This window comes from Punctularia strigosozonata, assembly GCF_000264995.1.
Source record: "Punctularia strigosozonata HHB-11173 SS5 unplaced genomic scaffold PUNSTscaffold_23, whole genome shotgun sequence".
In the NCBI taxonomy this organism is placed as follows: Eukaryota; Fungi; Basidiomycota; class Agaricomycetes; order Corticiales; family Punctulariaceae; genus Punctularia; species Punctularia strigosozonata.
Window position 1 is genome coordinate 2,291 of NW_006767455.1, and position 25,066 is coordinate 27,356.

Below are 25,066 nucleotides of genomic sequence, written 5' to 3' on the forward strand. Positions count from 1 at the left end.
TTACCTCGCTCGGCCTTCGTGGCCGTTTTGGACCTTGCATCCCACCGATCCGTTCTTTGCTGCTCCTCCGAGTAGGAAGCATCGAATTAGTCTTCGTGGGTCGTGAGATGACCAAGAGCGACACGACACGCATAAACTATCTTTGTCAAAACGTATTGCAGTCATCAAGCTGAGAAATCGCGGCCTTCTTCCAGGAATTTCCGCGCCTTCTGGAAATCTTCGTGACACCGAGTAACTTGTAGCAAGGCGTCCTCACACGTGGTTATCTCGATCTTTCGCCTATAGCCAGCTTCTGCCATTCCTATTCTGCCCCCCGCCACGCTATCCATCCTCTAGACCGATGAATCACGAATCACAACGTGGGTCGCGTGGGGGGAAATTATTCCCCAAAGAAACCCCGATGACCAACAGCTGCCGCGGCGCGTTGTATCGAGCAATGCTTCGTTCGCAGAGCTCGATTTTCTTGGTTTAGCTTGGTTCGCGCTTCGTATGGAATCAGCAGGACAGAAAGCGCAGTGGCCTACAGTGCCTCACCGGTCTTCTAGACACCACCGGTCGTTTAGACACGGGCAGTTTTCTCTTCAACCCCGCACTCCCTCACCTTGATTTTTTTTATATAAGTAGCTCTGACACGTAGCTACTAGAACATACAGTTTGACCGTACAAATGTTGCACCGTGCAGTAATTAAAAATCGAACAGTGGGTGTGATGATGCTGTTTGAATTTTGTTTTGTCTCTGGTGCATTCTCTACCTCTCTGATTTCCTTGAAACAACTTCCAAGCGATTCTCAAGCATCGATAGTTCCCTCAGACAAAGTTTGACACATGGATATGCTCCGGTTGATGTTATAGAGACGTTTCATTTCCACTGGCGCAGTGAGAGTAACGTAGAGTGGCTGTGCATTAGATTCCCACGCCACCTGGGCCCATCGCGATAAGCGCATCCTCGCCGTCGACACACCTTGTATCCGCACACAAGCTATGGCCAGCAAAGCCACTCAGGCAACGAGAGTCAAGAGGACGGTCAGGGATGAGAAGAATATGCTCTACGAGCAAGCGGTCAATGTGTACCAGATGGAGCTAGACAAACATAACAGCGATACCACCAAGAAAGGTCTTCGCGGCGTATGCGATGAGGTCTCGGATGAGTATTTCAACGAGACTGGGAGGAGGATCAAGCTTAACCATCAGACCCTTTCCAATCGTTATAATGGAGTCATGTCATTAGATGCATTCAATGCTCTCAAATGCTGGCTGACAGCCCAGGAGAACGAGATCATTGTCACCTATACTCTGGAATGTGCTTCCCGAGGGTTCCCTCTTAGCCGTCGCCGGCTCCAAGATCATGCTGAAAAGATACTCCGTGCACGCCTTGGTGGTAGCTTTCCTCAAGATGGTCTCGGCATCAACTGGTCCGATCGTTTTATTGAGCGAAACAACAAACACTTGAAAAAGTGTTGGTCACGTCCTCTGGATGGCAAACGGGGCCGTGCTGTCAATCCTGCCACGCATCAGGCATGGTTCACACTCTTGAATCAGGTGCTTGCGGAGCAGAATATTGACGGGGAATGCATCTATGCCGTAGATGAGACGGGATTCCAAGCGGGTGAGGGTAGAACAGAACGGGTTATTGGTGCTGCTGGCACCTACCATCAGCATCAGCAGCGCAGCGGTGGACGGGAGAATATGACAGTGATTGTCACAATCTGTGCCGATGGCACCGCAGGTCCACCCGCCGTCATCTTCAAAGGCAAAGCATATCAGTCTACATGGGGTCAGGACAACCCGCTAGAGGCACGGTAAGCACTGATCATGATGAAGTCAACATGATTACTTACACAAAAAGTAGTATTGGGTATGCTAAGAAAGGGTGGACGACAGGCGAGATTGGTCGTCTGTGGATCGAAGGTTTTGACAACGATACACGGGACAAAGCAAATGGACGCACTCGTCTTCTCCTCGTTGATGGGCACAACTCGCACTACACCCGTGACTTCCTTGAATATGCCCGTGAAGCCGGAATTGTCATCCTCTGCTATCCATCCCATACCACCCACGTATACCAGGGACTCGACGTCGTGATTTTCAGCCCCCTGAAACGTTATTGGTCACAGGAGCGAGATGCCTACGAACGTGAACATGGTGCCATCATATCCAAGGAGAATTTCCTTGCTGTCTACAGTGCTGCGCATGCGCGCGCCATGACTCCAAGCAACATCCAGATGGCATTTCAGAAGACCGGAGTATGGCCTTACAATCCAGATATAATATCAAAGAAGGCCATGGCACCGGCCAAAGAAACATCACGGCGGGCTCACATACCTGTGCCGCCGCCGACCCCGGTCCGCATCTTGGCTGATGCTCTTGACCGGCTCGCTTCTGCCCCGCAGACACCGAGAGCCTCATCTAGCCCTAGCCGGGCGGCAGGACCTACGACCCCCAAACCGTCGAGACCCCGGGCCCGGCCAAACCGCAATCAGGTAGCGGAACCCATGGTCGCCAATCCGTCGAGAGCTCAGGCCCGGTCAAACCGCAATCAGGCAGCGGAACCCGCAACCCCCAAACAGTCAAGAGCCCTATCAAACCGAAACCAGGCAGCGGGACCTATGGCCCCTGACCCGCGGCAGGGTTTGCATGATGTGGATGGCGAACCACGTCAGGGCAATCAACCTGTGTTTATGGTCCCAACGAAATTAGCTCCCGTCTTTCATGAACTGTCGAAGACATCAGCGGCATACCTTCTATCCAATTCCCCGTTGACATCCGATCGGCCACATCCTACGATTGATCCTGTTACTATTTCACCAGTCAAGCCGAAGCATGCAGACCTGCTCACCAAAAGTCCGGAAACGGAGCGTGAAGCACTCTTGCAACATGCACTCCACAAGTCAGAAGTCAATGCGGCATATCTAAAAGGGCAATTGTTGGGTCAACAAGCCGGCATGGTGCTCCAAAGCCTCTACTGTGAACGAGTTCGTCGACAGCTTGCGACACAGGAGAAAAAGGAAGACAAAGCTGGCAAGAAGAAGAGGATAATGGGGGACGGAATGCCAAAGCTACTCACCAGTGATGAGTTTGTTCAACTTGTGATCGATCACGAAGAAGCCGAGTTAGAGACGGAGCGGACCAAAGCTAGGCGAAGAAAATTAGCGGAGAAGAGGGCCAAGCTCATGGAGAAGTGGAAAGAAGATGAAAAGGCACGTCTGGAGAGAAACAAGGCACAAAGACAGAGATTCAAAGATGAGATGGAGGCCTATGAGGTGGAGAAGGCCAATGCGAAGGCAGAAAAGCGGAAACTACACCTTTGCAAGCCCAAACTTGGCAAAGTCGAAGCCCAGGCACCAAAGCCAAAGATATCCGAGACCACAGATGATGATTCCGAGCAAGAGTCGGATGAAACCGAGCTTGAAGAGAGTGCAGATGAGACTGATTAGGCCAGAGCTGGTGATTCTTCGGCGGTATCATCTAGTTTTGCTGGATTAATGGTGTCCTATGCGTGTCTGCGTGTATTTGTATGTCTTTCCGGTGATTTTGTGCAATTGAGACAGGCTCTAGAGGCGTGTTGGGCAGCAGTTGGTGCTGTCGTCGGTCGAGAGGAGTCGGTGCAAAACCGGCGTCGCCGCGCGTTCACTGTGGCTGTGTGACCGTGGGACCGTGTCTAAAGGAGTAATAACGGGCCTCAACGACCTACCACCCATATTTTGCTCGAAGCAATTTTTCGACGCCATAGATCGGGCTACAAATATTCTATAGCATATATCAGACATGTATCTACAGGCTGGTGCAGTTATTACAAGGAAAGACGGAGTCAGAGGCTTTCAGGAGGCTGAGACATTTTTGGCGTCTAAAGGTCCGGTGAGGCACTGTACTCCTGCAACGTTACCGTGCGATGATGCCGGCGCGGCACAGCCGCGTCGGTGCCGAGCCGACGGGAATCTCGATGCAAAAAATCAAATGATTTCCACTCCACCCACATCCGAGTTTATCGTCCCGGGAACTATCGGAGGGATCTTGGGTTTTCATTATGACGGAGCCTCCGGTTTTCGTCCGGCGATTTTGAGTAAACCACCCATGCGTGACACAACCCAATCGCGAAGACCGGGAACCGGGACATACTACTTACACACAACCTTGCCGCATTCTCGCGTGAGCTCAACTCGACCTAACCCAGATCCTTGCCGAGTTCCCGTACGCGTGACGTCGCTCGCTGAACGAACACGGTCGGAACCGTCCTGTCACGCCAACCCCAACGCAGATCCTTGCGAAATTTTGTTCGTTGGCATTCGATCAAAGACGCAGATCGAGGGTTCATAATTGTCGTGTCATATCATGCTCCATCCTTTTTGACATTCGATGCGCCTTTGCAGGTCTTGGCAGGAAGCCCCGGACACGGAGCTCGAGTGGCGCTAGCATCTTTTACCTCATGAGTAAGTAAAGCTTTGCCTCAAGACCCTCTCGGCGGCGTCACGCCGTACACCCAAGCAAGCAAAAACTGGGCAAGGTTCTCAACGCACGGGAAGGGTTGCCCAAACTTTACCAAACACGCGAGGTTCACCATAAACAAACAAAAAAGCCACAATCGGCCGGGGGGGAGGCTTTTCCATTCCATTACCTCGAGAACGATGAACAAGAAACAAGAAACGTAACACACGAAGAGACACCCAACAAAACGTCGCCGTATAAGAGAGCCTCTCTCAACCTTTTCAGCTGGTCTCTACCGACCCGTCGCCGTCCCGGCCACATCGAACCCCCTCTCCTCGCTCGGCCGCGCCGCCTCCGCCCCTCCCGAGCTCGCCCCCGCCAAACGCTGGGAGCCCGACCGGCTCGGGGGGTGATTGGCGTGGTCGGGCGAGTGCGGCGGGAGGACGTCGAACCCGCTTTGGCCGAGGTCGGCGGGGAGGGTCGCGGTCTCGTCGAGGAGCGCTTCCGTCTCTTCCGCCGCCTCTTCGGGCGCGTCCGGGGGCGGGCGGAGAGATTTGATCGGGAAGGCGACGAGGTTGTTGAACAGGAACGTGCCGTACCTAACACATCAAAAACCCAAGAACACGAGAGCATAAATCAGTAAACCACCAAGAGAGAGAGAGAGAGAGAGAGAGAGAGAGAGAGAGAGAGAGAAACAGCCAAGGAGGGAGGGAGGGAAGAAAGAATCGAATGGGAAGAAACGAAAACAAATAATGAAAAGAAAAGAAACACGTACACGAGCAGCGCGAACCCGGACACCTGCAGCAAGCTGATCGGGAACAGCAGCTTCTCCCATCCCAAGCCGAGCGACACGATCCAGATGGTGAGCGTCCGGCAGGTATCGGTCAAGCTCCGCGCGGTCGCGGACACGTGCCGCGTGACGCTCAGTCCGAAAAAGTTGAAGAGGGAGATGCTGAGCGCGATGGCGAGGCCGGAGTAGAGCACGCTGGGGGTGTCGACGAGCTGGTGCCAGCCGCGCGGGAGGTCGAACCACATCTCGTAAGGGGTCGAGGGGGTGGAGGGAGAAGGAGAGGGGGAGGAGGGGGAAGACGGGCCCCAGAGCGCGAGGAAGGGCATGAGGAGGAGGATGGAGAGCGCGCCGAAGAGGCCTTCGTACCCGACGGCGACGAGGGGCGCGACCGCGTAGCGCGAGAGGATGACTTCCTCGACGACGAACTGGGTCGCGGTGCTTTACCATCGACAGAACGGGTCAGGATTTTTGTTTTTTTTTGAATTATACGCGGGAGGGTAAAAGAGGGAAAGTACGCACAAGATCTGAGCGAAGAGGATGAAGAAGACGCCGATGAGGACCTTGGTCGCCTCCGGGCGCTCGACCTTTTCGGGCGGCGGGAGATCTCCTCCGGTCGGTGCCTCGGCCCCGATCAGCGCCCTGGCGACGGCGTCTAGCATCGTCCCTCCGGCGTTGTTATCGAGAGACTCGGGCTCGTCGCGAAGCGCGTCCTTGACCATCGAGCCCGAGAGGCCGACGAGGGCGACGCCGGTCATGACGGTAAGGAGGGCGAGCCATTGGTAGGCGCGCAGCCGGCGGCGGAGGAAGATGACGGAGAAGGTGCCGACGAAGAGGACGAGCGCGCCGCGGGTCATTTGGTAGATCGAGACCGGGGTGTAGAGCAGGCCGACGTTCATCAGCTGTTTGGGGATCCGGGCATCGCGTGGTCGGGCCGCGTCGCAATGCAGAACGATAGATCGGAGGTGGCAAGGATGCGGGAGCAGCGCCACACAGAGGAGACAGAGCGGGATCGCCCGCACGTGGAGAGCGGTTCCAATAACGAAGGAAGGGGAAGGGGAGGGGGGAAGGAAAGAAGACGCCGCCGTCACGGAGGCAGATCGCGACCGACGTCCGTCCGTCGCAGCGATCCCGGACGTCGATGAAATGCATTCGGGTGGCGACAAAACGGTGTATACGTTACAGAGAGAGAAGAGAAGGAAAAAAGGCAGGATCGTCAGAGAATGGAAACCGAAAGGACGAAAGGACGGACCGTGGTGCCGGTGAGATCGCAGGCGGCGGGGAGCCAGAGGAGGAGCACGGCCCAGCCGCGCAGGGCCCGGCCTGCGGGCTGCGGTTTCGCTGAGGCATCGTCTTCGTCGTCTACGGATCGCGCGATGGGGTCTTCGCTCGGGAGCTGGATGCGACGTTGACGGTAGCGCGCGGCAGCCCAGGCGTAGAGCACCGGCAGGAAGCCTGAATGAACCAAAGGGAGGCAAGAATAGCGAGCGATATGTGACGGGTGGTGAGTGTGACGTGCGTGATGGCTGAAAGCGGCAAGATGGGCTCACAGAGCATTTCTCCGGCTGGGTCGGAGCGCGCGAGAAGAGAAGGCCGGAGGAACGTGACGATCGTGACGGGCCAGCGGGGTGGGATTTGACCGGATCGGGAAGCGGTGGGGCGAAGAACGCCGGAAGGGAGGGTGACGATTACGACGGTGTTGGTGTCAGTGTCATATCGACGCGAGACGGTTGGGCAAAGGTGACGGACGCACCGAACATCTGCAGCGTCTGCCACACGGGCTGCTCGTACAGGATGTGCTTGCGCGGGTCGTCGTCGTTGCAGTTCTCGACGCATTGCATGTCCTTGGTGTTGGGTTCCGAGAGGACGGCGCGGGGGAAGGGGGGGAAGGGCAGAGGTGAGACAAGGGTGCACATCAGCAGGGTGTAGGTAACGTATGAGGGCGGGTAGAATACGTGCCTGCCACTTGCTCCAGAGCGAGTTGCTTGAGCCCTGCGAGACGCGTCAGAGCGCCCCGACACAGGAGCGGGGAGGCCACGCACCGTGATGAGCATGCCCGAGATGAGAATCGGCACGTAGAACGAGCGCGGCATGGCGGGCGACGACGAAGGGGGGACGGCGGGAGGGGAAGGGGATCGTCAGTGGGTGGCCGACGCCGTGAGCGACGGAGGTGTTGGGCGCGGGGCCATGTGGCACGCCGGGGCGTTGGCTTCTCTTCTCGGACTGATGTCCTTCGCCCCCGTCCAGTACAAAATGGTCTCCGCCCGGGCGCGACCCAGCTTCTCGATTCCTCCTCCGCCGCCCCACCGCTACCCTTGCTCGTCGCCGTTGGACCGCCGCCGCCGTCGCGCGCGATAGATGGTCCAGCTGCTGCTCGCGTCGCCGCGGGGCAACTCGGCCCGCGCGTTCCCCTACCAGGGCCTCCTCGGCCTCACCCCCGTCCGCGTCGAAGGCCGTGAGTCGCATCCCCAGCGCCATCGTACCCGAAAATGGCATCTCTGATACTTTATTCCGAATCGCAGTGGTCCGCACCGTCGTGGGCGACGACCGCAAGCCCGTGCCCGCCAAGTCGCTCGTCGTCGCCGTGCGCTGCGTCGAGCAGCGCATCGGCAAGCGCGGCGTGCTCCAGACGAACGTCCTCGCCGAACACGCGACCACACTTTGGGCCGCCCCCGCCGGTGTCCCGCTCGCCGACCTCGGCGACGGCGACTACCCCTTTCGCATCGTCCTCCCCGCGTCCACGCGCGCGCCGAGCGCGATGAACTTTCACGACTACCGCGTCGGGTGGAAGATCGAAGCCAGTGCGTCATCCTCCCATCGTTCGTACCTACACCGCATATATGCTGACGAACATGCGCTTCGTTCGAAACAGCGCTCACGCACGCCCCACTCACGGGGCTCGGCTCGCGCCAGATCAAGTCGTTCGACCTCCACCTCGTCCGCCACGACGTGCCCTCGCCTCTGCCGCGCCTTCCCTCCGCCTCGGCGCGCTCGCCCTCCTCTCTCTCCGTCGCCTCCTCCGACTCGCAGCAACACGCCCCTCGACAGCCCGTCCCGCCCCTGCTCGACACCGCGCGCTCGCCCAAGACGCGCGCCGCGCTGCTCCGCTACCGCCTCGCCGTGCCCGCCGCCGCGATCGGCCCGAACGACCTGCTCTCCGTCCCGCTCTTCGTCCAATGCGCCGACCCCGCCGCCCGCATCCGGAGCGTGTCCGTCACCGTCGAGCGCCGTATCGAGACGAAGGGCGCCTCCTCGTCCTCTTCCGGCTCGGGCTCGGGCTCGGCGTCCACCCCGTCGCCGTTCGACGACCCGGACCCGGACCACCTCCGCTCGACCGCCACCGTCACCGGCTCGTCCTCCTCCACGCTCACCCTCTCCCCGCACACCTACCGCCACCACGGCGGCGGACGATATAGCATGGACGACGCCGACGCCGACGAAGACGACGACGACGCCGCGTACACGCACGTCTCCTCGCACGATCCGCTCTTGCCCGCCTCGCCGCCCTCGCCCGCGCAGCCGACGAGCAGCGCGACCACGACCTGCATCTCCTCCGACTTTTCCGGCGACAAGTTCACCCGCATCCCCGCCTCGTCGTCGTCGTCTTCTTCTGCTTATTACTACCCGCCCCACCCGCCGACCTCGCCGTACTCGCCCACGTCGCCCTACTCGCCCTCCTCGTCGTACTCTTCTTCCTCGTCTTCCTCCTCGCCCTACAACAACAATAACAACAACAACGGCGGCAGCGGGAACGCACCCTCCGACGTCTGGACCAAAACGCTCACCCTGCACTGGCCCGCGGCCAAATCGAACGCGCGCTGGTCGCTGGGCGAAACGCTCCGGACCGACCTCTGCTCCGTCCGGTTCTTCCTCCGCGTCCGGCTCACGCTCGCCCTCCCGCCGGCGTCCTCGTCCTCCTTCGCCTCCGCCTCTTCCTCCGCGTCCTTCTCCTCCTCGTCGAGCGGTGCCGGTGGCGGTGCCGGTGGTGGAGGAGGAATAGGAGGGAGCGCTGGCGCTGGTGGTGGTGGAGGGGAGTTGGAGACGGTCGAGCTGGACGTGGACGAGGCGGAGAGGGAGGTGTTGGTGGTGAGCACGAACGAGGCGGAGCGGCAGGTCGCGCTGGCGAGGTACGACGAGTGGGCGGCGAAGGTGAGGGAGAGGGCGAAGAGCAAGAGCCGGAGTCCGAGGCGGAAGAGGAGGGGGCGCGAGCGGTCGGAGCAGGCGGAGGTGGGGAAGGGAAAGGAGAGGGAGAGGGAGAGGGAGCCGAGCAGCTCGTCGAGCCACCGCACGGTGCCGTCGTCCCCGGTGCCGGACGGGGAGCACGAGAGGGGGGGAGGGGGAGGAGGAGGAGGAGAAGCGGCGCGCGTTGTGCAACCGCCGTCGCCGTCGCCGTCGTCGTTCTTTGCGCGGACGATCCGGCCGATGACGAGCCCGAAAAGCCTCAAAGAGGCCGCGTCGTCCTCGTCCTCGTCTGCCGGTGGCGGCGGCGGCGGCGGTCCGTTTAGTAGCGCGCGGTCGCCGCACCACAACGTGGACCCGTCCCCGCTCGCGTTCCCGCACCCCCATTCGCCGGCGCCGTCCGCGTCCGCGTCCGGGACGACGAAACCGAAGACGGCGAAGACGCCCCGGCTGAAGCGGCCGCATACGAGCGCGGGAGAGGCCGCGCGCGCTAAGGATAAGGACGGCAACCACGGCGGCAACGGCGGCGGCGGCAGGGACAGGGACAGGTTGAGCACCCTGGACGCGCGGGCGTTTGGCGCGCCGGGCGGGATGTCGCATGGGTTTTATTACGTGCCCGGGGCGGGCGACGTGCATTCGTCGTCCGGCGGGATCAGGTCGGGAGGGGCGGAGAGAAGTGGCAGCGGCGGTAGTAGCACGCCGCGCACGGTGGACGGACGGGACGTGAGGGCTTGGGAGGAGGAGTTGGCGAAGATTGAGAACAAGAGCCGGAGGAGCAGTCGGAACATGTTGGGGTTTGTGGGGAGGGCTGCGGAGCGGGTGTTGGGCGTGAGGTGAGGATTGGTGAGGTGAGGATCGGCGAGGCGACGAGAGCGATCTGTCTGTTTGTTCGTTGTTCGTGTGTTTTCTTTTCGCTTGTCGAATGGTGTGGTGGATTCGTATTTTTTGTTTTTGACTCCTTCCCTCCCTCCCCCCCTCTCTCTATCTCCCTCTCTGGTGATGGAGCAGATTCGTACTCATGCGTCGGTTCGTCGTTTGTTTTGTCATTCGCGCCCGCGTTGTTGTTTGGTCGGTCGGTCAATAGCTGTTTTCGAAGAAGCGATTCATTGTGTATATCATCATAATTATTATGCATGTGGTAACATCCTCTCCAATGTTGTTCACGACTGAACCGAGCGGGCTCCTGATCATCGCGAGTCTCGTCCACTTCCGTTGCCTCTGATTTGTGGTCGTAAATATGATTGCCTTCGTGACCCGTTCGACACACTATTCAGACACGCTCGAGCTCATGGTACTATACCAGGCCGTGGAAGCAGGGGCCCGAGGCTAGTTATCCAAGCATCAAGATGACATGATGACTCCCATCTATCGATCAACGGCCTCTCGCCTCCCTCCCTTTGCGGTCTATATTCGGGAACGCAGTTCATGAAAAGAAGTGCGCGGTGGAGAGAGTTAGGAACGGTAACGCTACAAGTATAGACGCACCAGGCATTGAGTTCCAACGTTCGACGACATACAAGTCACCGGTCGGCTCCGTGTTGTCGAGACGGGGTCGGCACCGGTCTGGGCTTCTGGATGTGTTTCGAGCGCGGTGCTGGATAGTTGGTTCGAGCGGCGCGTGCGTGACGTCGTGCATTGGATATAGGCTTGCGAACGTGGGGTCGCGCTAGGTCCGCCGATGGGTGGAGGCGGTCCGTCACGACGGTATCTCAGCTCGGGGATCCGAAACTGAATTCGGGCAGAGGAGTAAAGGGACGCTCGCCGGTGAAGTCTGTTTCGCGTTAGAGAAGGTATAAGTTGTGCCGTAAGATGTGATCAGTGATGAAAGATGCTCTTGCGGCGTCTTCGTCGCTGATCCATAGCACAGTGTCCACACGCGAACGACAGACACCGCAAAGATACACCACAGACAGCGACTTGCGATGAGGCGTTATGTGATGAGAAGATAAGTATCGCAAAGCACGGTGCTCAAACGTGATCTGCATGCGAGATGACACACCATCACCCCTACGTCAGAACATAGCGCCCCGCTGATTGATATCGCACAAGCACTCAGGGAGTGATATCTGCACAAGGAGCATGGACGAACGGGGCTCGATGTTCTCGCTCCGCCGGGGTGCTGGCGCGCGCGGAGTTGCAATCGAGCACCCAGCGCGTTCCCTGCGGAGTTTCATCCGTGCCCTTCTTTGCCCAAGGGCATGCTCGAGTTAACATACCGCAAACGTTCCTTCTGGGCCTCCGAGTCTCACCCTGCACGCCGGGTAGACCGAGAGAAGCCCTCGCCCGTGCAGCGTTCGACCAAGGATGCGGTCACGCGTGGGCTTGGCCGGTAACTTCTCCCGAGCTTCTCGGGGAGAGTTGGGTGCAATCGGACGCCCTCGCGCGTGAATGGAGGGTACAGGGAGAGCTTGCTAGATGGCCTGTGCGCTAAGCTCCGGAAGGAGACAGGCGTTCGCACTGCGCCGAGAAATCACCGTTACCGACGTCGCGCGTGACGCGCTCGAATCCTAAAGCCCAGGTTCTGGATGGCTCTTCACCGCATTTCGAGAAAAGGTGGGGTTCGAGTTCCGGATTGAAAATGGATAGAAGGACGACCACGCCTCGCGGACGAGCGTGACGGATTGAAGCTTCGCTCCGCCGCCAGCGGCTATCCGCTGACGAGGTTTGAGTTAGGTAAACTCGAAGGTTGTATTAGGAAGCGTCAGGATACAGACCTTCAGTCGAAATTGAGCGGTAGCTGGCTTGCTAACTCACGGCATGCGCTGATAGATAAAGAGAGCCGTTCTATTTCCGCCGTACAGGAGCGGCAAGAAAGCCAGTTTGCCTCTAGAACTTGAAGCGAGGGAACGGTGCAAAAGGATCGGATTGAGAACAAGGCATCCGAGTGCGGACGTCGCACCGCGTCATGTTAGGGTCGCTTTTGCGTAATAGACGCGAATAGCGAGGCGTGCCCACCGACCCTAGAAAGTCTGTGGCGTTAGCGTGTCTCCGGTGAAAGACCCGCCGGAGCCCTGAGAAGGTTCGTAAGTTGGTCATGTTAAGATGTGCATGAGTGAAAAGAGAAGCTTGGTGTGCAGTCGGAGTTGTACATTGACTCTCGAGTGCGCAGCATTCCATGCGTGACGCGTTGGATCGTCTGAACCCTGTCATAAGCAGTGAGAAGATATGAAGCTTGCTGTCACTTGAAGACTGATTGTAGTAGAGATATCCAGCGCACCTCCGAGATTGGGCAGTTCAGCCAGGCAGGACTCCACTGTATCAGGCCCAACACCCGTAAGGAAAAATATCAGAGCAGAGATAATCTCGAGCGGACGGAGACCTGTCATCTGTCATAGCAACGGATATAGTATGGTCAGTGATGGTAATCATATCCGTGCAAGGCTCTTGCAAGCTGCTCACAGGCTTATGGAGGCAGTCCTAACACGGCCATCGGTATCATGCAAGCATTTGGACTTGACAAAACGTAATCCGATTACCATTTTGCAGATAAACGAGATGATGATTATCGCAATAGAAAGCCTCGAAGAAAGCCATTTGCCACAAGTACAGAGTCCAAGGGCTGCGCCGATGTATCGCCTATGATGCATGCGCGGAAGATTCCGGTGTCGTTCCTGACGCCCACAGGGATCACACGTATCGCGAGCGTTGAGAGTCGGTGGATGCTCACACCGACGGTCTCGATCCGCCCTCCGCCACCACGGACGGGTCGTAAATCGTTGCGTTAGTAATCGATCATCCACAAGCGGGCAATTATAGGCTCGCGCGATCTTTACCCTGCTGCCTCGTGGCGCCGTTTAGATCGCCTCGGTAGCATCCTAAGTATCCGGCCGTAAGAAGATGTCCTAGTGACTTTAGTGACGATTTATACTCAAGGACTTGAGCGGTTGCCGCGGAGTTCCTTGGGCGACGCAAGACTTCAGAAAAGGCAGTTTATTAAGTATACGGCAGTAAGTATAACATGGTCGGCGTGTACAGGGGCTCTCACTCTGGGGAACGCGTCAAGTGGGTATCCGCTGAGCGGTATGTGTCTTTGGGCTACGATCTCGCTTTGATTTGCGGCGGCGAATCGGCCCATAGTGGTTTGTCCGCGTCTTTTGTATCCGGAGCCTGCGTCAATTTAGCGTCACTACGCAACGGGTGGTCTGAGAAGGTGTGGACGGACCTGTGCTGTTAACTGCCGCTTCGTCGCATCCTCTTGAGCTAGCCTCGCTGCACGAGCTGCGTCTACCTTCCTTCGGAGGTCGGGAGACATTGCCTAGGGGGTGGGCGTAATGTCAGTATCGTGTTTAGGCAATAGAACGCTTTTCAGACTTGATAGGTTTGCTCAGGCGTTGGTACGGTCGCTGTATGGATTCTGCCGCATCAGCTCGGGGACAGTAGCGAGCAAGCATAAGCGTGTACTCACAAACCATGAGTCCATAGCCTAACCCCATGACTGTAATCGGTTCAGTAGAGGTCCTTCGGAAGGACAGCATCGGATACACACTGCCGACGGTAGCCAAGGCGAGCTTTCCCCAAGCGGCGCCTGCGGACATTTCGATATCGTGTTACCGCGCGTTTCAGCGGTCTTTCTTCTTGTTCGACTTTGAGACGCGTGAACGAGGTAACGACAGGATACTCAACGCCGAGCTCGAGGTCGACGTCACTTCGACTCGGAGCACAGAGGTGCTATGAGATCATGTGATCGCTTTCCTGCTTCAAGATTCTTGGATCGAATCATCATGCCCAAGCCGACGGTTTCCCTGGCCATCTTTCTTGGATACCCCTTTGAATCTTCGTTGTTGAACGTCTTTGGGCTATACTGGTCAAGGTCAGTCACCAGTGCGACGCGACGTCAGCGAAGCTGAGAGCTGGCGCTGCAGGCTGTCTCAAGCCCGATATTATACGTCCATAAAGTTGGCTTGATCGTTCAGGACAGTATGGATCCGCAGGTGCGTTACAATTCACTTTAATATGACGCATATATCCATGATATGCTCTATTCAGAAACTTCCCGCATTCCCGACCCTCGATGTCGTCGAGAAGATCATTCTGCACGAAAAGCAAGGCAACACTGTACCTGTCTATGTCGAACTCCCCGGGGACCTCATCACACCTGTCATGGCATACCTGAGGATAGCAAAGGACTCGATGTACAGCTTCCTCCTGGAGTCAGTCGTGTCGGGAGAGCACCTTGCCCGGTACAGCTTCATTGGAGCTGGTGAGCTTGCACTTCTCAGTTTATCCTCGGCGACTAACGCATATCCTAGACCCCTTGAAGGTCGTGAAAACCGGACCGAACGAAGAGATCACTGGCGACCCTATGACGGCGCTGCAGAAGGAGCTAAGCGTCTACCGCTACGTCAAGATCCCCGAGATTCCGACCTTCACCGGCGGCGCCGTCGGCTACGTCTCTTACGACTGCGTACAACATTTCGAGCCCAAGACGGCGTGCGAGCTCGCGGACCCGCTCGGGATCCCGGAGACCGTATTCATGCTCGTCGACACGCTGCTCATCTACGACCACCTCTTCCAGACGCTCAAGGTCGTTGCCCACGTTTTCTGCCCAGACGACGCGAACACGGTCAATCTCGCTTTCATATATCAGACCGCCGTCGCGAAGGCGCGCCGACTCGCGAAAAACGTGCTCGCCCAGACGACGCCCGAACCGCCGCAGGCGCCGATCCCCGCGTCCGCGCTCGGGCGCGAGGCGGTGTCGAACGTTGGGAAGGAGGGGTACGAGGGCTTCGTGACCAAGCTGAAGGAGCGCATCGTCGCAGGCGATATCATCCAGGCCGTGCCGTCCCAGCGCGTCGCGAAACCGACGGCGCTGCACCCGTTCAACGCGTACCGCCAGCTGCGGCAGGTGAACCCGAGCCCGTACATGTTCTATATCGACCTTGGCGAGTTCCAGATCGTCGGCGCATCGCCCGAGACGCTGTGCAAGGTCGAGAAGAACAAGGTGTACAATCACGCGATCGCGGGTACGGTGAAGCGCGGGAAGACGGTCGAGGAGGACGAGATGTTGGGCGCGCAGCTGCTCGGCAGCGAGAAGGACCGTGCGGAGCACATCATGTTGGTGGATCTGGCACGGAACGACGTGAATCGGGTGTGCCAGCCCGAGACGGTCAAAGTGGACCACCTCATGAAGCTCGAAAAGTTCAGCCACGTTATACATCTGACATCGCAAGTATCGGGGCAATTGCGCGATGGTCTGACCAGGTACGATTATACGCAGAAAGCATTGTTGCGGTATCCCTCATCGCCTGTCGTAGATTCGATGCCTTCCGTTCAATATTCCCAGCCGGGACCGTCTCCGGCGCACCAAAAATCAAGGCCATCGAGTTGATATACTCACTGGAGAAGGAGAGGCGCGGGGTGTATGCGGGTGCGGTCGGGCGGTTCGACTTCGCATCTGACGAGATGGACACATGCATCGCAATCCGGACCATGTTGTTCAAGGACGGGATGTTATACGGTCAAGCAGGCGGCGGCATCGTTTTTGACAGCGTTGAAGAGGACGAATGGTTCGAGACCGTCAACAAATTGCAAGGCAACGTTCGGGCCATCGAAGCAGCTGAACGTGCGTTGATTCCCGTCTCATGACAACAGTGGAAGTCTGATTTTCGTGGTGCAGGGTATTGGCACGAAGGCCAGTCTGGCAGTGCGAGGTGATAATAGCAATAGTATATGTACTGTAATGCGATGAGGATGCAGGCGAAGTCTAGTATAATGGGGTTGCGACCTCTGCCTCTTCACGAGCACGAGCACGAGCAGCTTGTCGCCTCGCCTCCCTCTTCTCCTCTGCGATCTCTTCACGTTCTGCCCTCTCTATGTCCCGCCGCTCGATCTCCGCCTTGATTGCAACCCCCTCCCGGCCCGCTATGCTGAGCACGCCCGCGATCAACTCTGCCGTGCGCGTGCTCTCGTCGTTCGCCGGTATGGGGTACATGACCACGCGCGGATCGACGTTGGAGTCGACGATGCCGATCGTCGGGACGTGCTCGATCGCGCACTCGCGAATGGCAGCGAGGTTCGCGGCCGGGTTGAGGAACACGACGAGGTCGGGCACGACCTTGAACGCCGCGACCTGCTCCTCGCCGAGCACCTTCTCTTTGTTCGTCAGCGTGCCGGGTAACCAGCGGTAGCCGACGTGGTAGCCCTGTGGTCCGAGACGCTCTGCCGCGCGCTTGACGGCCGGGCGGAGGTCTGGGCGGCTGCCAACGAAGACGACGGAGCCGCCGCGAGAGGTGACGCCACGCACGACGTTCGCTGCGCGTCGGAGGAGGGGCAGCGTCGCGTCCATGTCGATGACGGTGATCCCGGCGCGGGTGCCGTACGCGTAGGGCACGAAGTTGGGGTTCATGAGCGAGGTCGAGTGTCCGAGGTGGGCGCCGGCGGCGAGGAGGGCGGAGAGCGTCGTTTCGTTCGGCCCTGTCGGTCGGTGCAGGGTGTGGTGCGGCTGCCATGTATTCTCTCGGTTTTGGGTCGAGCCGAATTGGGACATGTGGTCGACTGCAGCGACATTTCAGCAGATTGACGAGGCTTCAGTAGAGCGGATGCGTTCACCAAGGTTCTTATACGCTGCCCTATTTTCCTGGAGCTCTGTCCAGTCTTCCGGGGTCTCCAAATATTCCGGGTGAGCAGCCGACGTCGGTGCCGTCGACGCAGACCGGCTCGGATGTCGCGACGCTACGCGCACATTTCTCCGTCGCACTACGCGGGTCGCGCTCCCTAGCCACGAGCGTAAGCTGGTGCCCGCTGGAGTCGCCATGAGGAGTTAGCGCGAGCGGCGCAAGGTGTGGCGAAGTCGGGGGAGAGTGGTCAGAGCACGTGGGCTTCGGCGCACCATCAGCTCCCGCATCGATTTTTTTCTTCTCACCTCCCTTCACCTTCCGCCTATTACCCTCTCTCCCTCGTCCCCGCCCATCTCGCCCGCAAAATGGATGATCTCTTCGAAGGCGCCGTCGGTATCGACCTTGGCACCACCTACTCGTAAGGACACCCTGCCCAACAGTCGTCGGAAAAAAGTGGTGTGCTTACGACGGCCCGGCTTTTGCAGCTGCGTCGGTGTATGGCAGAACGACCGCGTAGAGATCATCGCCAACGACCGTAAGTGTTTTGAGTGAACCTGCTTGCGTGGATTTGGAGACCGAGCTTGAGCGCAGAGGGCAACCGCACAACACCGTCATACGTCGCCTTCTCGAACGAGGAGCGCCTCATCGGTGATGCGGCAAAAAACCAGGCCGCGATGAACCCGCGCAACACCGTCTTCGACGCGAAGCGGTTGATCGGCCGGAGATTCGAGTATGTATATCCTTGCTTTTGCCGACGCACTCACTAATGCCGTTCTTACAGCGACCCCGATGTCAAGAAGGCAAGCTATCCGATATGGCCGTTTGAGAACGCAGATACTAACCGTGGATGCAGGACATGACACACTGGCCCTTTGAGGTCGTTGAAAAGGACGGATCACCTCTGATCAAGGTCCAGTACCTCGGCGAGGAGAAGACCTTCACTCCCCAGGAGATCTCCTCCATGGTTCTCTCCAAGATGAAGGAGATCTCTGAGGCCAAGCTTGGCAAGACCGTCAAGAAGGCCGTCGTCACGTATGTATCCAAATCTGATATTATAGACCTCAACTCATCTCCCATGTAGCGTCCCCGCCTACTTCAACGACTCCCAGCGACTCGCCACCAAGGATGCTGGTGCCATCGCCGGTCTCGATGTCCTCCGTATCATCAACGAGCCTACCGCGGCCGCCATTGCCTACGGTCTCGACCGTCAGTCGAAGGCGGAGAAGAATGTCCTCATCTTCGATCTCGGTGGTGGAACTTTCGATGTCTCCCTCCTCAACATCACCGGCGGTGTCTTCTCCGTCAAGGCGACTGCCGGCGACACTCACTTGGGTGGTGAGGACTTCGACAACACCCTCCTTGAGCACTTCAAGAAGGAGTTCCTCCGCAAAACCAAGCTCGACATCTCTGAAGATCCTCGTGCCCTCAGGCGGTTGCGCAGCGCTTGCGAGCGTGCTAAGCGCACCCTTTCCTCGGTCGCTCAGACTACCGTTGAGGTCGACTCGCTCTTCCAGGTATGCGCATACATCCACGGTCGTCTGTTTGACGCTAACGTTCAACTGATTAGGGCGAGGACTTCTCCGCGAACATCACCCGTGCCCGTTTCGAGGAAATCAACGCGGCGATGTTCAAGTCGACCCTCGAGCCCGTTGAGAAGGTCTTGAAGGATGCGAAGATGCCCCGCGAGAAGGTCGATGACATCGTCCTCGTCGGTGGCTCCACCCGTATCCCCAAGATCCAGTCGCTCGTGTCCGAGTACTTCGGTGGTCGTCAGCTCAACAAGTCGATCAACCCCGACGAGGCCGTTGCCTACGGTGCTGCCGTCCAGGCCGCCATCCTCACCGGCCAGACCTCGGACAAGACTGCGGACCTCGTCTTGCTCGATGTTACCCCGCTCTCGCTCGGTGTCGCGATGCAGGGCGATGTCTTCGGTGTCGTCGTGCCTCGCAACACCCCCATCCCGACCAACAAGAGCCGGACGTTCACCACCGTCGAGGACAACCAGACGACGGTCACCTTCCCCGTGTACGAGGGTGAGCGCACCCAGTGCCGCGACAACCGTCTCCTCGGCGAGTTCGAGCTCAACGGCATCCCGCCCATGCCGCGAGGCCAGGCTGAGCTCGTCACCACGTTCGAGGTTGACGCGAACGGCCTGCTCAAGGTCTCGGCGATGGACCGCGCGTCGGGCCGGAAGGCGTCGATCAGCATCACCAACTCGGTCGGCCGTCTGTCGTCGGCGGAGATCGAGCAGATGGTGAAGGACGCGGAGCAGTTCAAGCAGGCGGACAAGGAGTTCTCGGCGCGCCACGAGGCCAAGTCGGACCTGGAGGCGTACATCCACCAGGTCGAGAGCACGATCACGTCGCCCGAGATCGGCATGAAGCTCAAGCGCGGAGCGAAGGGTCAGGTCGAGGCCGAGCTCGCGCGCGCGCTCGAGAAGCTCGAGATCGAGGACTCGACGGCGGACGAGCTGCGCAAGGCTCAGCTCGGCATCAAGCGCGCCCTCCAGAAGGCGACCGCTGGCATTCGGTAAAACCAAAAACCCGTCAGCCCGTGCATCATCATCCCTCTCTTGCTCCCTCACCACTCTCATGGCATTTGTTTCCTGCTGTTCTTTCCTCACCCATACGTACGATTGTCGATGATGTTCGCTGTGCATGTGTCATCCGCGATGTACTCTGTTAGTGTCGCATCAAAACGCAACTTGCTCTCTTTTTTGGCCTTGTACGCTTTATTGTGCGCTTGGACCGCGAAAGTGCTGTGCGAATGTGTAGACTACTATAGGGACACGAAGGCTAGATGATCAGGCCGATTCGTCGTCGCTATCTGACTCCCTGTCCATCTGCTCGTGTACCGCGGCCTCCAAGGCCTCAAGGTCCCAACCGATCTTCTTCTTTTGCACTCGTACAGCCGCCAACGACTTGCCGAGGTCGCGGACGGTTTCGTCCGGCTGCAGCGCGATCCATACCAGGAAATCGTCGATCCATATCTTGCTGAAGACGTAGTAGACGTCGTGGTGGTCGAGAATGTGCTTCAGTTCGAGGAGGCAGCGGATAACTGCACGTTTGCCTGAAGCGAGATTCAGCGTCGGGTATGATGGGAGTTGGATGAGGAAAGACGAGCTTACCCTTGGATAGGAAAGACGCGACATCCGATTTGCATGCTTCGGCGAGAGCCCAAGAGCGGTAGAGCGGGAACGCGAGTACGCGGCGGTAAGATGTGATGACGGTCGCCTCCAGCACCTCAACCGGGAACATGAAGGACGGCGACGCGATGTGTGGTTGTGCAGATGACGGGAGTTGTATTGACGAGGTCTTTGAATAACGTTCGCGCCCGGGTAGCACCAGCAGGTCTGCGACCTCTTCCTCTTCGTCCACTGCTGGCTCTGCCTCGCGGGGAACTTCATACGGCGCGGGGTCTAGCGCTGCGAAGGCGGGCACGAGAGACGCGATCGTCCACGCGCTCTCGGGCGTAGGATCCTGCTGCGTCGTGCGGGCGTCGTATGCATAGGCGAAGAGGATGGTGAGCAGGGTCAGGTACAGCGCATGGGTCTGCGGGGGTGTTGCGAGGTCTGCAATGTTACTTAGTCACATGAAGGCGGGTATCATTCAGTGGTGGTGCACTTGCATTCTTTTCGAGGAAGGTTAAGCATTATCATGTTCTCCGCTTCGGTGAATTCGATGTCCGAAGCGTCGCTCAAAGAGAGCGGGTGGTTCCAATGCAGCAGCTCCTGAATGTATTCGTCGTCGCCATAGTCAGCCCTGCAGCGCAAAGCTTAGTGCCCGCTCCTCTCGCCCACGTATTCACGTACATGTAGTACTCCGGATCCCACTTCTTTTCCTCTCGCGATAGTCGCCGCCTTCGGCGTTCCTGCCAGTCTAATGCTTCAATCTCTGTCGCAGCCTGCCCGTCTGTAAGCTCCGACAAGATGACCTCGTTTTCGGAATGCGACGTATGGAGGAAGTAGCTCGAGTGCATGTCCAGGAAGCCATACGGTTTACGTAGGGAAGTGTGCAGCGGTTGTTCAACGGACTGAGGAAGGCGCCAGTCATTTTCAGCAGCTAAGAAGAGAGGTGAGTATCAATCTCTGCTTCAAGTGTCTGATATCAGATATCGTGCCTTTGAGAATCTCTAGACGTTCCTCGTCAAGATTCAATCTATTCATGTCTTCCGCAAGCCCAGCATCATGGTCCTCTTGGCTTTCTGGGTTGGACGAGTCTTGTGAGTGCAAAACTTCGATGACCGGCGCCTTCGTCTCCTGCCTAGGAGCTAGGAGCTTTGGAAGTAGGTCGAGGTCCGCGAAGTGCTGCCCCTTCTGCTCTTTCTTCAGCGTGACGGTGAGCCATCCGGAGCTCGCATCGTAGTGCGCGTTTCCGAGCGGCACTTCCGCCGGGTCCGACCTTTCCTCTGGATTAACGACGGGACCTGGGAGGTTGAGACGCAGAAAGTAGGGAGAGATGTGAATGGTGACAAGGCTGTGGTCGATCGATACGTCTAGTTCGGATGCCTACTATAGCGGCGGTGTCAGAGGTGGCTTTTAGTGTCTGTAGCGAGGCGACTCACCCGGACAGACGGGCAATATAGCGAGATTGTGACATCGCCTTCAGTTTGCGCACAAGAAAACCGCGGAGTAATCATGGAGCCGGTGAGAAGGACGGTTTGCTAGAGCGCGTATACGATCCTCTGTTGTGCGAGACTTCCGTGTAGAGACCGCACTCGTGTGCTTGTTGGCAGACACGTACGAAGCTCGAGAAATGAGTTCTGTAGACCTCAAAAGAAATGCAGGAAGATCAAAGTACTGGTGTTACATAATCAATGAGAAGTGTAGTCCCCGCGCGAGAGGCAAGAAATAGTTTATATGTAGGCCCCTGACACACGCATATGGCTACTGAACTGTGCCCTGAATGTACCTGTACCGATCCCAAGATCTCCGGATGCTGCCAGCTTATGAGACGCACTGAGGGTATCGATCCTGTTACGATCGAGGTCAATGTTGGCGAATATTCCATTGATGCAACAACGTACCTTGACTTCATCCTTCACGACCCAAATCTTTTTTTCCTTACACTTCACGCCGACCTCTCTAACCTTCACCTCGATCGCATTCTTCTTTACTTTGTGCTCCTTTAAGTCAGCGTACACAGCTTCGACGATGGCGATCAAACTGCTCGTGCCCATGCTCGTGATCCTCGAAAGCAGGAACGGTAGATGCGCCTCCGGGAAGTTGCTCTTCGGTTTCGGCTTGAGTGCAGCAGCAACTCCAGGTTTCGGAGTCTTTCCGCTGAGTGCCATGGTGTCAGTCGAAGCCAATGGGCTCATCCGTGGATCAGGCAGAGCAGGCAGAGCAGGCAATGCTTGACCATCTCGTTGAGGTTGTCCTATCGGCTGCGATACAAAGGTGAATGGGTCGACGGGGAATGTCGTGTCTGAAGACCGGTTAGCATATGTTGAGCCCTGATGTCAGGATGACCTGCCGTTAAACATCTGAATCCGATACTGCTCGAAAGGCTCGTATTCGCATCGGCCGATCTCGCTCTCCCAGCATGGACCCTTGTTGAACGGGACGAGCGGCACCACCACCTTCCTCTTCTTCTCCTTCTCCCCGGTGCCCTTCTCCGCCTTGCGCTTCTTCGGCAGTGGTAGTGGCGGCACATCGAACGGACTCGGGCTGCGATCCATCCTATCGCTCAGTGGCGTACCGACCTCCTCAATCTCGTCGTCGTCGACGAGCCACGAGTCAAGGTCCGAGTCCTGCTCTTCCTCGTCCGCGTCATCGTCCTCCACCTCGTCGCCATCGTGCACGTCGTCGCCTACGACCTCCTCTTCCTCCCATTCTTCGCCAGAGTCGTAGCCATAATCCAACGCAATACTATCCTTGGCGAAGGGCGTACGCGGGCCAATCAACTCGGAGGTCTTCGTGAATGTGCCATAGTAGCCTGGGCGCGCGTCCTCGTGGAAAACGAAGACGCGCGCTGGTATCGCGGTGCGATCTTCCAGAAGGGAAATCAACTCTCGGACGGCTGCGTCGTCGCCGGAAACCTCTGCCTCGGAAAGCTGAGCCATGATTTGCCGTACTGAGTACGCGCTGTGAGTCTTCAGGGCCCGGGGCGCTTTCGAGGGCCGAGTGCGTAGCAAGGGATCCGCAGAAGCCGGTAAGCTGGAGAGAATCGTACTCAAGTGCTCTGCACGACATGTTGAGCTTCCGATCAAGACAAAGCCAAGGAATACACACGAACCTCGCGTTCCCAATTTGGACAGGTCGGGAGACGTGCTGTCGTTCATCTCAATATCCTCATCGAGGATTTCGATGATTTCGGCGGAAGAGCTATGTACGATGTCGGCTTCGTCGACGTTAATGACAGTCGCTTTCGCCTTCCTTCTGGTCTTCTTCCGTTCGGATTGCTTTCCCTTGGAATGTCTAAACCAGTTGATGGGCGCCAGCTCTGCTTCCTTCTTCAATACAAACGGCTTGAAAGTTCGCTCAAAGTCGCTAGGCCCTGCCGCAGTGGAGTTCTTCGAAGCAGACGGACTGATGGTATTGCCGCTGTCGGAGGCCGCATGGCTCCCGTTGATCGTCTTCTGCTTCGGCTTGGCATTGAAGAAGTTGGCCATGATGTTGCGCGACTTGGCTTGCGCCTGTTTTTCTTTCTGCGCTTTCTCGACCTTTTCTCGTTCCTGATGGTTCGCGCATATGAGCAGTATATTCGCTTGCACTTCCTTAATACCAGGAAGCAAGCCACGTACCTTGGCCTCCTTCTCTGCTCTCTTCTCGGCCTTCTCCCGTTCCTACGGTACGGGGTCAGCCACGCACATATATGAGCTCTGCCGAATGTACCTTGGCCTCCTTCTCAGCTTCAGCCACCGGATCGACGGGCTTCTTCGGTCGTCCACGCTTCTTCTCTAAAGTGGATGGTCCAGCGGGCGTCTGTGGATACAACATCGATTCATGCGCATATATGCGTCGGAGTCGTGGCACGAAGCGAGACTGACCTCTCCATTCATCGGTGTGACTTGGCGCGATCCCCCTGTCGCAACATCGTCCGCACTAGGAGCGGTCACGATGTTCACGTCGGACGTAGCGGTCGGAAGGTTGGCTTCGGCCTTCGCGCGGTCCTTCAGAGGCTGTTTCGTCTTGAATAAAGCGTCCCGTTCCGCCTGTGGCAAGGCTGCCACAAAAGCTTGCAGATCATTCTTCGCCTGAGGGATATCCGTCGCCTCTCACCCTCACACACGGAAAGGAGCCGTAGCTTACCTGCACTCGCTCCGCCAGCCTCGCATCCGCCTTCTCCCGAGCCGCTTTGGGTAACCAATCTCTCTTATCCTCATTGACCTCCCACCTCCACACGCATAGAACTGCAGGAACCTTTGTTCCGTCTCCGGGGGGATCCAAGCCATAGTTGACGCGTGTTGCGACGGAATTGATAGCTTTCTCGACAGCATAGGCGGAAATGGGTACTCTAGGCTTGACAGATGGGCCTTCCTCATCTTCCTCGTGAGGCGGTAGAAGGATCTGATGTATACTCTTCGTTAAGGCAGAGATGGCTTTGTCGCTGCATATACGCGTGTAAGGATGAAAATTCGAGCGCGTTCCTGCAACCCACGCACCTTTCTTGCACCAATTTTGCGATCAGTGGCAAGTATTCCTCTGGAACTGTGCCAAGTTGAGGGTCTTGACGGGACATACGTTCATCGAGAAGCTCCCGAAACTTGACTAGCTCTGTATCGAGAACCACGGGCGTGCTTCAGCCAGATGTCCCAAGGCGACTTGTGAAAGAAGAGGCGCACCGGACATCGTTTCTGACGACTTGTCGTAAAATATTGGCTTCTGTTTGCATATCGCTTTTCCATTCTTCAGTTCTATGAGCATCGGCTTCGCGTCTTGCCCTGCGGACGCGCGCGGTCGTCAACAGCTCCTCGCGCCTCCGTTCGCCGACCGTACTCACCAGCGACGTTTCCAACTGATACGAAGCCATCAATAACATGAGCATGAGTTATTGTGACGTCAGGGAGCCAGCTCACCATCTGCCGCAAAGCCAGTGGCCATGGTCGGAGTCGAGTGCGTCGCGCAGAGCAGATTGAGCGCGACGGGCGTTACAAACGCGGTGTTACAGCTTGTGTCACG

The 25,066-nt window shown here is 57.7% G+C and overlaps 8 protein-coding genes across 8 annotated transcripts; 5 read left to right on the forward strand and 3 right to left on the reverse strand.

Annotated features, from left to right (window-relative positions):
- Nucleotides 1-1,275: 1,275 nt before the first annotated feature.
- On the forward strand, nt 1,276-1,488 carry PUNSTDRAFT_34244 (uncharacterized protein; the record flags this gene model as incomplete). The annotated part of the gene is made up of 1 exon (XM_007389022.1): nt 1,276-1,488. A coding segment is annotated over one exon (213 nt), but the record flags the coding sequence as incomplete, so codon positions are not given.
- Nucleotides 1,489-1,557: 69 nt separating this feature from the next.
- PUNSTDRAFT_26126 (CENP-B protein) lies at nt 1,558-2,348 on the forward strand (the record flags this gene model as incomplete). The annotated part of the gene is made up of 2 exons (XM_007389023.1): nt 1,558-1,763; nt 1,850-2,348. Coding segments are annotated over 2 exons (705 nt in total), but the record flags the coding sequence as incomplete, so codon positions are not given.
- A 330-nt stretch (nt 2,349-2,678) lies between these two features.
- On the forward strand, nt 2,679-3,434 carry PUNSTDRAFT_77752 (uncharacterized protein; the record flags this gene model as incomplete). The annotated part of the gene is made up of 1 exon (XM_007389024.1): nt 2,679-3,434. The coding sequence occupies one exon, from the start codon at nt 2,679-2,681 to the stop codon at nt 3,432-3,434; it is 756 nt and encodes a 251-aa protein (XP_007389086.1).
- Nucleotides 3,435-4,572: 1,138 nt separating this feature from the next.
- Nucleotides 4,573-7,322, reverse strand: PUNSTDRAFT_109207 (uncharacterized protein). The gene is made up of 8 exons (XM_007389025.1): nt 7,252-7,322; nt 7,169-7,201; nt 6,963-7,053; nt 6,760-6,774; nt 6,462-6,664; nt 5,732-6,111; nt 5,198-5,650; nt 4,573-5,021 (listed from the first exon to the last, which is right to left on the reverse strand). The coding sequence occupies exons 1-8, from the start codon at nt 7,300-7,302 to the stop codon at nt 4,715-4,717; spliced, it is 1,533 nt and encodes a 510-aa protein (XP_007389087.1). The 5' UTR covers nt 7,303-7,322; the 3' UTR covers nt 4,573-4,714.
- A 201-nt stretch (nt 7,323-7,523) lies between these two features.
- PUNSTDRAFT_146940 (uncharacterized protein) lies at nt 7,524-10,488 on the forward strand. The gene is made up of 3 exons (XM_007389026.1): nt 7,524-7,664; nt 7,732-8,010; nt 8,082-10,488. The coding sequence occupies exons 1-3, from the start codon at nt 7,568-7,570 to the stop codon at nt 10,223-10,225; spliced, it is 2,520 nt and encodes an 839-aa protein (XP_007389088.1). The 5' UTR covers nt 7,524-7,567; the 3' UTR covers nt 10,226-10,488.
- Nucleotides 10,489-13,423: 2,935 nt separating this feature from the next.
- PUNSTDRAFT_139325 (uncharacterized protein) lies at nt 13,424-13,923 on the reverse strand (the record flags this gene model as incomplete). Its single annotated transcript, XM_007389027.1, has 5 exons — nt 13,424-13,495; nt 13,551-13,643; nt 13,700-13,731; nt 13,794-13,823; nt 13,875-13,923. 5 exons carry the CDS (start codon nt 13,921-13,923, stop codon nt 13,424-13,426), a joined length of 276 nt encoding a protein of 91 aa, XP_007389089.1.
- Nucleotides 13,924-14,109: 186 nt separating this feature from the next.
- PUNSTDRAFT_128685 (heat shock protein 70) lies at nt 14,110-21,579 on the forward strand. Its single transcript, XM_007389028.1, has 17 exons — nt 14,110-14,198; nt 14,251-14,319; nt 14,375-14,588; nt 14,638-15,589; nt 15,643-15,950; nt 16,005-16,882; nt 16,937-17,362; nt 17,430-17,479; nt 17,536-17,674; nt 17,726-17,744; nt 17,798-17,976; nt 18,026-18,458; nt 18,512-20,515; nt 20,572-20,705; nt 20,756-21,005; nt 21,064-21,454; nt 21,508-21,579. Exons 7-13 carry the CDS (start codon nt 17,310-17,312, stop codon nt 19,475-19,477), a joined length of 1,839 nt encoding a protein of 612 aa, XP_007389090.1. The 5' UTR covers nt 14,110-14,198; nt 14,251-14,319; nt 14,375-14,588; nt 14,638-15,589; nt 15,643-15,950; nt 16,005-16,882; nt 16,937-17,309; the 3' UTR covers nt 19,478-20,515; nt 20,572-20,705; nt 20,756-21,005; nt 21,064-21,454; nt 21,508-21,579.
- A 219-nt stretch (nt 21,580-21,798) lies between these two features.
- On the reverse strand, nt 21,799-24,994 carry PUNSTDRAFT_123204 (uncharacterized protein). The gene is made up of 12 exons (XM_007389029.1): nt 24,964-24,994; nt 24,891-24,902; nt 24,730-24,831; nt 24,550-24,661; nt 24,197-24,494; nt 23,935-24,141; nt 23,780-23,869; nt 23,689-23,730; nt 23,181-23,619; nt 22,419-23,126; nt 21,970-22,370; nt 21,799-21,916 (listed from the first exon to the last, which is right to left on the reverse strand). The coding sequence occupies exons 1-12, from the start codon at nt 24,986-24,988 to the stop codon at nt 21,890-21,892; spliced, it is 2,463 nt and encodes an 820-aa protein (XP_007389091.1). The 5' UTR covers nt 24,989-24,994; the 3' UTR covers nt 21,799-21,889.
- Nucleotides 24,995-25,066: the final 72 nt, after the last annotated feature.